The sequence below is a fragment of the Epargyreus clarus genome, unplaced genomic scaffold (genome assembly GCF_041222505.1).
Source record: "Epargyreus clarus isolate Ecla_fem2 unplaced genomic scaffold, WU_Ecla_fem_2.2 ptg000007l, whole genome shotgun sequence".
NCBI classification, from domain to species: domain Eukaryota; kingdom Metazoa; phylum Arthropoda; class Insecta; order Lepidoptera; family Hesperiidae; genus Epargyreus; species Epargyreus clarus.
In genome coordinates, this window is record NW_027332215.1 from 11,257,124 (window position 1) to 11,271,275 (window position 14,152).

At 33.5% G+C, this 14,152-nt stretch overlaps 1 protein-coding gene and 1 long non-coding RNA gene across 13 annotated transcripts in view; one reads left to right on the plus strand and one right to left on the minus strand.

The window, feature by feature from the left end:
- Nucleotides 1-683: 683 nt before the first annotated feature.
- Nucleotides 684-14,152, plus strand: part of LOC140743398 (uncharacterized) — an 82,294-nt gene continuing 68,825 nt past the window's right edge. Inside the window, exons 1-2 of the long non-coding RNA XR_012102461.1 lie at nucleotides 684-825; nucleotides 1,407-1,586. This is a non-coding gene — a long non-coding RNA (uncharacterized LOC140743398). The remainder of the gene's footprint in view (nucleotides 826-1,406; nucleotides 1,587-14,152) is intronic.
- Titin2 (titin-like protein) overlaps nucleotides 3,469-14,152 on the minus strand; it is a 77,188-nt gene continuing 66,504 nt past the window's right edge. For all 12 annotated transcript variants that reach the window (XM_073074612.1, XM_073074611.1, XM_073074620.1 and 9 more), the window contains 9 exons: nucleotides 9,981-10,268; nucleotides 8,726-8,867; nucleotides 7,894-8,606; nucleotides 6,846-7,148; nucleotides 6,250-6,546; nucleotides 5,820-5,924; nucleotides 4,918-5,112; nucleotides 4,304-4,609; nucleotides 3,469-4,065 (listed from right to left, as the gene is read on the minus strand). In XM_073074612.1, the coding sequence (XP_072930713.1) occupies nucleotides 3,869-4,065; nucleotides 4,304-4,609; nucleotides 4,918-5,112; nucleotides 5,820-5,924; nucleotides 6,250-6,546; nucleotides 6,846-7,148; nucleotides 7,894-8,606; nucleotides 8,726-8,867; nucleotides 9,981-10,268 (2,546 nt within the window). In that variant the 3' untranslated portion in view covers nucleotides 3,469-3,868. The remainder of the gene's footprint in view (nucleotides 4,066-4,303; nucleotides 4,610-4,917; nucleotides 5,113-5,819; nucleotides 5,925-6,249; nucleotides 6,547-6,845; nucleotides 7,149-7,893; nucleotides 8,607-8,725; nucleotides 8,868-9,980; nucleotides 10,269-14,152) is intronic.

Genomic DNA, 14,152 nt, shown 5'->3' on the forward strand with positions numbered 1-14,152 from the left:
ATTAGAAAAAGCTGTTACAGCGCTCCTGCTAAAAATAAAATTGCGACCTCTAATAAATGCAATATTCGGTCCTTAAATTGTACATTTCAATGGACTACTGATGAGTGATGACATTGACATTTTCCGATCGTTTCTCTCTGTCAGTCTGTGGTTCATACACCAGCTACAGCTCAGGGCTACAGACTCATGCCGAGAACCCCCGAGAACACCCGAGAATCGTGAATGTGATAGCTTTCTTGCCTTCTCGTTCTCGCGCTCGCCTGTTCTCCGACTGGTGTCGGTATTTTTGCCCGCTTCAAAGGGTTCCTCAGGCGAGAAAAGAGAACGGTATCACATTCTCCTTCGGTTCTCGCACAATTTCTCAGCGTAACACCTCGTGCGAGTCTGTAGTCGGCTTAATTATGTTGGAGTAAGACACAATTACATTGAAAGAAATAGAAACATCAAATCATTATTACTCAATTTAAAAAATAATTTGAAATAATTAGCAAAGTACTACAATACTATACTATTAATTCATTACGATGTTTAAAAAATATAAAATGTAAAAATAGATAATGCTCTATGGTCTATAAGACTATAACTTTGGTTTTGTCACGCCATGGTCGCTTATATATATAAAAAACTAAACTAAAAAGCGCGGGAAATTATGTTTGACAGTTTCGACGACTACATTCTTGAATGTTATCTTGTGGACTGTTGTGGAGTTGTGTAAGGAATTATTATTAACTTTATAAGTAATTTAAAAGTTAAAAATGATTATTAACTGTTGATAAAGTGTATCTAGGTATACCTAAATTTAAAACATACGTTTACTATAAATAGGTAAGTATTTTATAAAAGTAGTTATTAGTTAATACAGTAAATGCGATTATTAAGCACGACGTACATTTCTGGCATGTTTAGGTCATAGGTTTATGTGAAATAATTGAACAAGGAACCATGTTTTGTTTTTGTGATACTTAGGTATGGGCTTCGCTACGATCTAAGTACATATTTGATCGAAGGGTAGTGGAAAAAGTGTGGGGCGCTTTTCGAAAACTGATAAATGGAGCATGCTCTTTTCACAATTATACTATTTACTGTACCTTAATTGATGCCTAGATTGAAAATTATTTTCTACTATTTAGTTGATTTTATCATACAACCATGTTATTTTGTGTTTTTTTAAATATATTTATTTTTAATTTTTAATTCGATTTATTCTAAAAAAATTAGCCGAAAAAAAAAAATTTTCACCGTGGATTTGAACCCATGACCGATGAATCGCGGGGTTGACGTCACGGAAGACCCACACTTTAGCCCGCTCACGAAACGCTAACGAATAGTTACACACAAACCTACATACATACATACATGTGAAGCTAATAAAAGCGTGTTAAAAATCGCGGTCACCCCTTTTTTAGTGTAGGACCCCTCCGGCACGCTTTACCGACCACTTTAATAGGGCTGGTGGTAGTGGCTGGATGAGAGCAGCGGAGAACCGATTGTTGACACACACCTTGGAAGAGGCCTATGTCCAGTATAGCAAAGGTAGAGGCTGAAGTGATGAAGATGATGATACCTATTTTTGGATTGATTGACACGTAAGTCTATGTATTTATATGAATATGTAAAAAAATAATCTTATCTCTTTATTTTAATACTGGTCATTATTTCAATACTGAAATTTAAATTTGCGGTAATTAAAAAAAAATACTTAGACTGACCGTAGCAACGTAGCAGTGGTATCCACAAAGACGAATAGATAATCTAATGTTGAAATTATCTGATTATGAATTATGAATTTTTCAAATAGGCCTTCAGGGCTAAATCCGAAACTATAAGGATTAGCGAAAAATGCTGAAAGGAGTTATGAGGCCGATTTTGATAAAAACTAAAATTGCATCATTAGTTTTTTAAAATATCTTATAACACCGGGAATCGAACGAGTTCATTTTGAAAAAAAAAATACACCTCTATATTATTTCACTATCTGATAGTGTCGCTTATAATGATCAAATTCTTAGAAGTAATGTTATGTGACAAAACGTATACTGTGACAATGATGAAATACCTACAAACAGGACGCGAAAACCTGCGAGAGCCGTTGATTGCTTTTTTATGCAAATATAGAAGATAATTCAATTCATTCATATCCATTGAGATAATTCAATTTATTTATTACAGAAACATATTACCCGTCACTGTACTTGTCATATGTTAGGGTCGATCGCATTTTAAGTCATTTTTGTAAGGCGCAGATAATTACAGTGTTTTTACGAAATAAATAATATTTATTCATCAGAACACTCAAGGAGCGGTCCCATTAATGAGCTATAAGGTAGTAGCTAGAAGATATTTTGTAGTTGAACATTACTTACCTACTGCGCTCATAAGGGATTCCAAAAATACAATATATCCATAATTATCAACTTTTATAATATATTTCTTTACCTACTAATTTTTCATATTTCCGTTATATTACAAAATTAATTGCAAAAAATATGACACAGAATGACTACACGTGTAAGATTGTTAGTTTTGTGTGTACTTATATCTATATTATACATATTTATTGATTCTTACTGGCTACAGCAGCAGTGATAGCCTAGTGGTTAAGAAACTCGGCCTCTCGATGGAGGGGTCCGCGGTTCAAATCCCAGGCACGGACCTCTGATTTTTCAAAGCTATGTGCGTATTAGAAATTAATTATCACTTGCTAAACCGTGAAGGAAAACACCGTGAGGAAACTTGCGCACCTGAGAGATTTATAAATAATTATAGTTTAAAAACTAAAAACCACGCTAAAATCGCACAAGGAAAATCGTTAATCCCGATTCCTGACGATCCTGATGAGGAGAATGGGATAAAATTATTAAAATCGTATATTGTCATCGGTTTTTGATAATTGCTCACAATTTTAAATTAATTGGACCGTTCAAAGTGGGTAAAAATGGAGTTCAAAGATTCCGTTACATACATACATACAACCCAAGCTAATAAAAGCGTGGTAAAAAAAATCTCAAAGGTATGTGAAGTCTACCAATACGCACTTGGCCAGCGCGGTGGACTATGGCCCTATCCTTCTTATTATGAGAGTAGACCCGTGCCCAGCAGTGGGACAGTAATGGGTTCTTGATGACTGGCTTTTAGTTTTCTACACATTATTATTTGCAAAATGATATTTAACATTAACACTATAATTTTGTTTAAATAAATAGGTCGGAAAGCAATCCATGAAATCTATCCACATAACTCTGGGTCGCTCCCACGACATCGGGTACCTTTTGAAGGTTTCCCCCTCGTAAACAAAAAAGGTTATAATGTAGGTAAGGGATATCTCGTAACTTTGTATGAGACGTAAATACAAAATAGCATTATGCAAAAAACTAATTGCGGTCGGTCATTACTTTATAGGTAACTGTTTTGAGATACCTATTCTAAATTTATATTGAATTGAATAATGTGTAAAAAATAAAATACACGTAATTTTAAATTTGGTTTTTATTTAGTACATAATTATGATTATAAAATTATATACATATATAACATATTTAAACTTATTTGAGTCTCCTCTGATTTGTCGAATAAATATTTTGCACCTATATTTAATACGTCTCCCATTAATATCAGATGAGGCCCAAATAGGTTGAGAATTTGGTTTAAATTTCTTTACTTTCATTTACAAATAAATAAATATAATGTTCTTATATCTAAAATAAATAATTTACTATCGAATAATTAAATGGCAATAAAAAATTATAAAACAACATTGTTAAAATTTTACGTCTGTTACATAGACAAGGTACTATCCGCGAACTATGAACAATAAATATTTTGTTGTTTAATATCACAGGTTAGAGTTACGGCATTGCGACGCGTTGAGTTACTTGAATAGCTGTTTAGCATAGTGCCATATTCTAAAGAAGTATTCGTCGCGTCGCAATAGCGAGCCTCGAGCGTACGAGCGTATGTCCGCATCCATGTTGTGGTCCCGCAGCCACGAGGTGGTCGTCTGTGTGCTGAATGACGTGGGCTCTGTGGCTTCGGTGTGCTCGCCTGGCTCCTCGTCGGCATGGGAACCTGTAATGCACACTTTTTTATTACGAACGGAGGTAATAAGAAGAATCAGCATTTTGAAAGGACTAAAGCAGTTGTGTCTAAACAATAGGTTAAGGAACATTAATGGACGTGTTTTTAAATAATAGCTTATTTAGCAACTCCAATAAAAATACGTACATATTTTTTTCCTTTAAAAGAATTCTACTATAAAGCCGACTAAATGGCTACTGTTATTATCATCATATATTATATATCATACCTTCTCCAGGAATAACTTTGAAAGGCTCGTCCGACTCCAAAGGTTCGCTTAACCCGATCTCATTACGTGCATATATTCTTATCATATAAGTGTGGTTGTCGCTTAGATCTCTTATATTGAATTTCAACAAATGCGCATCAACTTTGCCAACTTCCATCCACATAGTTTTAGTGACATCGCGTATGGCGATGTTATAGCCTAAAAGCGGTGCTCCTCCATCCCATTCTGGCGTACCCCATGAAGTCATTACAATGTTATTGTTAATTGTTCTTATTTCCAGCGGCCCAGTCGGAGGGGAAGGTACAGCTGTAAGTTAGAGAGTAAATAATATAATAAAAAAATATAGGTACAGTGAGCTCCTATAAATTGTTGCCTATAGTTGGCTTTTTGGTCATGAGCCATATAAGCATGTCAAATGTTAGTTATTATCATTTGTAATAGTGAACGCAAACATTGTGCCACATTTTACATTCCTGAGAGTTATGTTTGCCTTTTGTTTTCAATATGTACAATAGACATTATACCTACCTGCCTGTATAGTAAATAAATTTTGTACCTATTAATAATTTGATTGGCATATCAAAGTAAGAATAAATATTCTGTCATATACTTACTTGCGTGTTTCTCTAGCTGAACTGCCTGTGATTCAGTAGGTAGGCTTACGCCAATAGCGTTTTCTGCAGATATTCTGAAGACTATTTCGTCCTTTTCTTTAATGTTCTCTATACAGTGTTCATATACTGAACCACCTACAGTGACTATTTTTGTCCACGATTTTCCTTTTAGTGTTTTATATTCAATAACATAATCTGGAAGTAATAAATACACACAATGATAACATATTCAATCTTATATATAAAAAAAAATCTCGTGTCACAATGTTAGTTACCGTACTTCTCCGAAACGGCTTTACCTATTTACACCAAATTTTATATGCATATTCAGTAGGTATGAGAATCGGCTACTATCTATTTTTTATACCCCTAAGTAGTAATATTTTTTTATTTATATGACAACACAACGTTTGCCGGGTCAGCTAGTAATAATATAAATATAAAAAATACAGTAAATATACAATTAAAGTTTAATTGAATAATTGCAGTAGTATAGATCTTATTGGAACACCGTAAGAAATCCTTTAATTTTAAGATTAAAAAATAGGATATGTAAGGGCGCTTCTGCTGTCGCGCGTGTCAACGCGTCAATTGCGGAAATCGAGTATGAAATCCATCTGATGTTAAGTGATCAGTGGCGCGCTTGGACATATGTAACCAATTCTATAAAGAACAGGGTATATCTGAAGCTGGTCACAGATGCGTTGCCACTTATGAGAATAGTCGGCATCCATATGTATGTGAACGCTAGAACTGTTTCACGTTAAAAATAGGTGTGGCAGTGGTACTTTCGCTAGTGGTCAGAAACATAATCGTTCTACATAATGTTCGGCATCGCACGATTATAACTTTTTATAGAGCATGAGTTTATCGATTCAAATATAATTATATAAGTATATTACTTGTTATAACACTTCCTCCGTCGCTTTCTGGAGCCGCCCATTGCAGAGTAACAGATCGCGATGTTGTATCCTTTATTATGAACTTTTGAGGCTGGGATGGTGGAGCTGAAACCATTATTTTGATATAATTAAAATATACACTCGTATATATCTACATATTACGCAGTGACAGCTTAGTGGTTTAACAACTGAACTGAGTTGGTAACGACGAAATATTAAATTGAATTTATTACATTACAAGAGCGTTTTTGATTCAACTGACGATCTTCGAGCCCATGAGTATTAAGTAATAAAATTATGAAAATTATGTTGTTGATTATGATTAACATTCAAAATTTCAGTAATAAATAACTGTTTTTTATATGCAATCAAAATGTTGATTAAGTACTTTTTGAATTTCGTAATAAATTACAGTAAAATTGAAACTTACACAGTGTCTTCCCTATTGTTATCTTATCTTCGGATGTATATGGAAGACTTGTGCCTATTTCGTTTCTTGCACATATCCTGAATTGGTAGGTAATACCCGTTTTCAACTTTTCTATTTTGGCCTTGGTTTCTGTAACAGTTGCTACATGTTTCCATTTTTTGCCTTCTTGTTTGATTTCTACTGAGTAGTCAAGAATTGCTGACCCTCCATTTCTTTCTGATGGATACCAGGTTATGGTAAGGGAGTCGGAGTTAATACCATATAGACGAAGAGGGCCCAGTGGAGGTGATGGTACATCTGAAATTGATTTATGGGTGCGTGATTACAATTTTATACATGTAGATATTTCAGTGAAGTTCAAAATTAAAGGTGATGTGACGAATATGTAATTATACATTTATTCAAATAAAGTAGTACTTATCTCATAATTTTATTAAATACTAGCTCTGTCTAATGTGGCAGCTGCATTAAAAAATATAACAAAACATAGGTTATCTACCTATCACATAATCAATGAATATGTTTTAACGAAACGAATACATCACTTTAATTTTATCAGCATGACAATATAATAAATAGTTATTAGTTCTACTTACCAAGGGCGGTTTTAATAACTATTGGTTCACTTTCTAATGCTTCAGAGATTCCTATAGGATTTTGCGCCATAACCCTGAACATATATTCGCAGTTTTCATTAAGTCGCTGTATGCAGTATGTGTCAACATCTTTGTCCACATCCGCTACTCTCACCCATTGGTTAGTTTCGGGTTCGTGTTTTTCGATAGCATACTTAATTAATTCAAGACCACCATCGTCCTTTGGAGGCTTCCATTCTATTGTCACTGATTCCTTAGTTATTTCTTTCATAACCACTGGCCCTTCTGGTTTACTTGGAATATCTAAAATGATGTTTGTGTTATTTGAAAATTGATTAAAAAATTATTCCTAATAATAGAAGGCAATGTATGACAGATTAATCAAAAAGTGAGGTCAAGATATTCTATGTATTTATATGATTGTATATTAACGCCCGTTATCAAAAATCGATCGATCGACATTTGAAATTTTTTTCAAACTAGGCATTGGCAAATTTCGATCTTTAGTAGGTAATTGAATATGTCTGTTCTTTTGGACCAGACAGGTAATCCCTGCCTATTGTAAGAGACAACTAAAAGGGCATGTGGGAGCTTGAACTGCCCAGCCAGCGACTCCGGGAGGGACGACGGTATGTGTGGCTGCATACTGTCGTAAACACTGAGAGAAAGCACTCCCGAGTATTGCCGACCAAGAGCAACCCTCTCAGAGGACTGCGATGGACTGAGTTATGACATATACATATATATACATAACACTGAGGATGGCCGCCAGGGGTGTTCAGTGGGTAAAAACCACATAACCTAGTGTCGTTTCCAAAAGATAGATAATCATCAATGTTATTAATACCGGGCATTAACGTCATTTTATTATGAATTTAATTGCAAACATAATTTTACACTCATATAGATTCAATTCCAATATTTATTCGATAAGAGTAGTTGACCAAACGTATCCTGATTGACTTACTGAGTTGAGTCTGAATAATTATATTCAATGTTTGCAGAAATGCATTATATAATTATGCTAATTTTATACAAAATAACTTACCAAAAACTTTAAGAGAAATAGTTAGATTACTAGTTCCCGCTTTGTTCTGAGCTTCTATTGTGTATTTGCCTGAATGTGAACGGCTTAACTGAGCAATGCTGATCGTATACATATTGTCTTTTGACATAAGTTGGATACTTTTTGAATTTTCTATAGTAGTACCATTTTTAGACCATTTGATTTGTGGCTTTGGTATTCCTTCAACTGCAGCTGTGACAGACCATTTTTCTCCTACTTTGCATTTTTGATTTATGTCCTTTTCTGATATATTTATAATTGGTTTTTGTTGAATCTCAAAACTGCACGAGGTATCAACTTCTCCATGTTCATTAGAAGCTACACATTTATAAATTCCCTCTGAAGTTTTGGATGAGTGTATAGTCAAAGTTGCCACTCTATTAACGTAAGTGGCATTTTCACTTATTAATTGTTTTCCGTCCTTAACCCAGGTGATTTTAGGTACGGGCATACCTCCGAATACACAAGTTAGTTCAACATTTTCATTTGGTTCACCGACGACATCTTTTAGCGGCTTCAACACTGTAGGCGCCGCTGTTATAACTTCTTTCTTTATTTGAATATATTCTGTTATTTCTGATGATTCACTCATACCCACTTCATTAACAGCGAATACTCTAAATCTGTACGAGGCGTTTGTTTTCAAATTCGGTATTAAAACTTGTGATTTTGGAACATTTTCAATAGATAACCATCTAAAAAGTCAAAAGAAATATATATGTTACATACTGTTTCTGTTAATTGGATTCAAAATAATATAAAAATGCTGAATTGGCTTAAAAATATGTCAAATAAGATAAATAAGGATCCTCACTCAGATGTATTTTGTTCTTGGTATTCAACGATGTAACAAATAATGTCTGAATTTCCAGTATCTAGCGGTTCATCCCAAAGTATGTTTATTGAATCTTGATCTATTTCCAAGATTTTTGGTTTGCCAGGTGGGGCTGGTAGATCTGTAAAATTATATATACATACATATTATTAATAGTAAATGCAATAAAAGCAGTTTTCAAATACCGTCGTTATTCAAAGCATTAGGCAAGAAAAAATAAACAAGATATTAAAATAAACCGCAAATATTAAAATGAATAAATATTTAGTAAATTAATAAATAAGAACATGACTGTAAGATGTGCTTCATCGTAAATCGACTGTAAGTTGTAAATGTACATGCATTTAAATAAGCACAGATATTACTTATGTAAATGTTAAATTTTGTACCAAAATACACAGTTCTATCAGACCAATCTAACTGCTAAATTAGATTAGATTATATATTTAGATTAGATTAGCAGAGGTACCGTTTGGTATTTCTGTACCATGGCGAAGATACTTTCTGGCGCGGTAATCAGACTGTACTTGATTAAGTTATTTTTTGTCGGATGTCATATTGTTGGAAGCTACAAATGCAAAGATATTGTGACGTCTGCTACCTTTATCACCATACATTTACCATGATTTATAAAGTATAATTTACAGCAAAGATGTATCAACGTATCGTATAACAGCGTTTAAAACATATTTAAATTTTTGTATTCGGTTTTTTATATGTAATATACCATCCACGCTATTGGTATATGATATATAGGCTGCAGATTTTTTCATTGCTTTTACTATAATTAAATAAAAGAAAATCATATTTTTCTGCCAATATTCGTAATGTTTACTTAAATAAACTTAAAAAAAAACGTAAAATTCAGGGGCAGTAACGAATAATAACAAAGATTTACAAAGGACATTGATAACACTCGTATGTGAAACGTTTGCTAAGTTAGGTTTGTTTATATTTAAGCAAGGGCATCTTAAATGATGCCAGGGCCTCTTAACACACAAAAATATAAGCTCCTTGTTTTATTTATTTATAAATAAAAATTTTCAAACAAGAAAAAGTTTGTGCCTTAGTAAAATGAATTACTAGTTAGCATTTAAGGGCGAATTACCTAAGTTGAATTTAGTTAAAAAAGCTGACGTTAAAACTGACTAACAATAAGCGGTTTAAAAAAGCTACGTCATATTAAGTGCATTTATCGCCATTACAATCATTTGAAGCCACATACAATGCTTACCCAAAACAATAATATTAATGTCCACTTCGGTTTCACCGCAGTTATTTCTTAAGCGAAGTTTGTAAACTCCAGCATCAGATGGTTCCAACTTTTTAATAACTAAACTTGCACTTTGTGAATCTATCGATGGCTTAGTGTGCTTAGATCTTTTAATTATTTTGGAATTAACCACCCATTCGTCATTAGGTTGTGGATTAGCTTCATATTGAACACATATATTTGCATCATTGGATCGTTTCACTTTATATTCTTTATCATATGCCGTTATTCTAGGCGCAAACTCATTGACTAGAAACAAGAATAATAATTGCTTTACATCCTGAGACCCGAGGGTGGTAACATCAGTAAGCAGGTTTTGAATGAAATATGTTTTTAAATTGTATTGCCTCTAAGGGAACTCTTTAAATATAGCGTTATTTCTAATAAAAAATGGATTTAAAGAATTTTTAAAAAGGTTATAATCACTCGATTGAACTAAATACCAAGTGATCTCTCATGTTAGTGGTTACAATTATATTTTTTTATTAATATACCTAAATATACCTACATTTAACAGACCTAGATCAAAATCTACTAGACCTTGCAGTGTCGGACTAAGGTCGTCGGAGGCCTGGGGCGGAAAGTTAAATGGAGGCCACCAGTGTAAAAAGTTGATTTGATTTTACAAAATTACAAATAATGTTCATAGACTTATTCGCCGACAAATACGTATGATTCCGGCGAACATTTTTTTCGCCGATTTATATAGACATTTCACAGTTAGATTAGGACGATCCTTTCAGCAACTGTACTGTGGGCCCGGGGTGGACTGACCCTTCCGCCCCCCAGTTAGTCCGCTAGAGACTCCTTGTAATAACTCACAACATAATTCATGTATATCATTATCAATGAAATAATATACATGGTGCATTTTTTCTTAGGAAGCATTGAAAAACGAGGCGAGTTACGAGGCATATTTAAATAGTAACTAAACTTCTACGATTAGATAAGAAAAAAATCGACGGATAGTCCTATTATATTATTGAACATCATTAATATTATATAGAAATTCTAGTTAGAATATTATTAAAAAACGCTCCCTAAGGATAATTTTTATGTCATTGAATTGGAATAGATTTTTTGAATTGGTTTTAATGAATTTAGAAATGGTTCTAAGAACAATTATTTAAATATTGCGGTTTTTGTTCGCTTGTTACGCCTTTAATTATGAGTATACTTCGCTGTGTCATCAATCAAGGTTTAATAATGATATATTTATATAGTTTTTTTTATATGTGTAGTTACTAGTGACTCTAGCGGCCTGCACAGCTTCACTGGATTTTGGTGGCGAGCTTGAGGCTCAGCTGGGACAAGAAGACTATGGGTTGGAAGGGAGGGATAGCTTTGGTCGCCATTGCCCGTTCCCTATACCGTCCACCTTCGCTAGAGGGAGGTCGGTTTAGGTCAGTTACGCTAATGTGGGGCGCAGGGGAGACACGACCGATTACACGGGGATATCTTGTGACGGACTTATACTATAGGGTTAACTCTTTAATTTGTCATTAATTGTTCCTTTCCATAGTTTGGTTCTGGGCTAAGAAAAATGTTAAAATACAGAATAATTCCGTTTTAGTTTTTATCAAAATCTGTCTGTTCTTCTTTTGAGCATTTTGGCTATACCTTATTCTTTGGAAATTTTCTATCTTCACACAAATCTATCAGAAAATATCAAATTTCGATCTCTTCGTTACCAAAAATTAGAAATATTTTTTATTTATAAATTTTATAATGTCCGATACATATTTAGAATTCATAATAGTTTTCATTTTAATGATAACAGTTGACATCTATACTGCCGTCATAAGAAAAAAAGACGTATCTAACACTTTTGCCAAAATTGAGTTATGTACATATTCGGAATCAGTAAAAAAAGACGCATCTGCTGGTATTTTTGAATTTTTTCTATTCCAAACTGGAACCCTGTTAATGATTATGAAATAGGACGCATTTGAGTATTATCGAAAGTATTACTAAAATAAAAAACCGCTTCTGGTTTTTACTACGTTGAAAAAACGCATTTACGTTGAAGCGTCTTACTTTCTTCCAAAATATTAACTTGATCCTAAAATGTAAAAACGTTTCTACACGATACTAAGTAAAAAAGTCAGTTCTGCACAGATACGTTTTTTCATTTTAGTATTAAGAAAATTAGGCAGGGCGCAAGTGGCAGATGTGTTTTTTCTACTTAGTATCAATGTTTGTGCGGAGGGGAGTGGGGGTCGCAGTTGTGAGTCCGATCGGCAGTTGCGCCTAAACATCGAAGAGGACATCACGTTGCGTTCGCGCACGTCGCGACTATTCAACACGTGTAATTATTATTCGCATCCTAAGGTAAGTTTTCGTAAAGCTGTATTTAAACAACTTTTTCACCTTATTTGCTTTAACCTAAAATATTTATTTAGTTTTTAGCTCTGATTCATTTTAGTGCACACTGCATTTTGACACTAAAACTAATCGGAGCCAAAAACTAAATATTTTTAATCTTGTAGGTTCCGAAAAGTAATGCCTACTACAATTAATTTTATTACGAGTTAGTTTTATCTTGCAATTATTTTGTAACAACATATAAAGAAATAAACAAACAAGGTCGCTTTCATTAAAAAAAGTTTATTTTTTTATTTTTTAGAATGAGTTGCAGTCGGTCCTCAAAAATACTGGCATTGTTGGAGCCATCAACGAGTTCCAACCAAGAGTCACATGACATTAATAATGATAATCTATTTCAACATTTACCGGAAACAAACAAAAGTATACCAATTTATGACAACCTACAGTGTAACTTAGACGGAGAACTAGATTTCGATTCAGATGATTCAGTTTTCGATAAAGATTATGTACCACCAAATTTAATTTCCGCTGCTAATTCCAATGATTCAGATTTTTCATCAAATATTATCCCAAATTCACAGTCTCGTAATATAACTGTGCCTGAATCGCCTGAATGTTGTAATGACGAAAACACACCACAAGATTTAACTAAAAAAGGAAACCCTAGGAAACGTAAGAAGTATGATCAATCAGTAGCAGAGAGGCGGGAACTTAAAAAGCTTAATGACATGGAATCTAAATATAAATTAAAACCAGGATGTGATATAAAATTATGTAAAAAGAAATGCCATGAAAGTTTCACAGAAGATGAAAGAAAAGATCTCAATAAGTTTTTTAGAAAACTATCTTGGAAGGATCAACAATATTTTATAAGAAATAATACATCTAAAGAAGAACCTAAGAGGAAGACTGTTAAAGAAAATCGAAAAATAGATAGAAACACCACCGTCACGTACTTTTTGTCTAAAGATAAAGGGACAAAATTAAAGGTTTGCAAAATTTTTTTTTTAGAAACGTTGGGTTTCAATCGGAGAAATGATAAAGCTGTAAGAAATGCTTTAAGCGGCGTATACAATGGAGAACCATTAGATGGACGTGGATCTAATCCTAATATCAATAAGATAGATGAAACCAAAATTATAGAACATATCAATTCATTTAACCCTTCCGTATCTCATTACCGGCGAATTCATGCACCAAATAAAAAATATTTACCATCTGACCTAACCGTATCAAAAATGTATCAAGATTTTTGTGAAAAGCAACCTACAGATAACCCAGGTACTAACCAACAGGTTTCTTATGAGTACTACAGGAAAGTTGTAAAGAAGTTAAATATATCTTTTACAAAACTTGGACACGAAGAGTGTGAGATATGTGAAAAATATTTTCTTCACAATGCATATCATAAAGAGCTAAGACACAGGAAATGTGAAGATTGTCGCAGTTATGAGCATCACCATCAGAAGTATGTAACAGCTAGGCAAGAGTATAAAAAAGACGTCAATAAACAAAATACATCTAATATGAACCCAGAAACTGCATATTTTTCGGCTGATTTAGAAAAAGTTATCATGCTTCCACGTATTGAACAATTTAAAATTGTCATGTTTTGTCCAAGAATTATAATTTTTAATGAGAGTTTTGTCCCTATAGGTGACAAAAAGAGAAACCCAGTTTGTCAAACCTTTGCTGCTATATGGCACGAAGCGGTATCAGGTCGTAAAATGAGTGATATAGCGAGCTGTTTCAAAGCTTTTTTACATGCCAATAGAGATTTAAAACACATAGTTATCTGGTTAGAT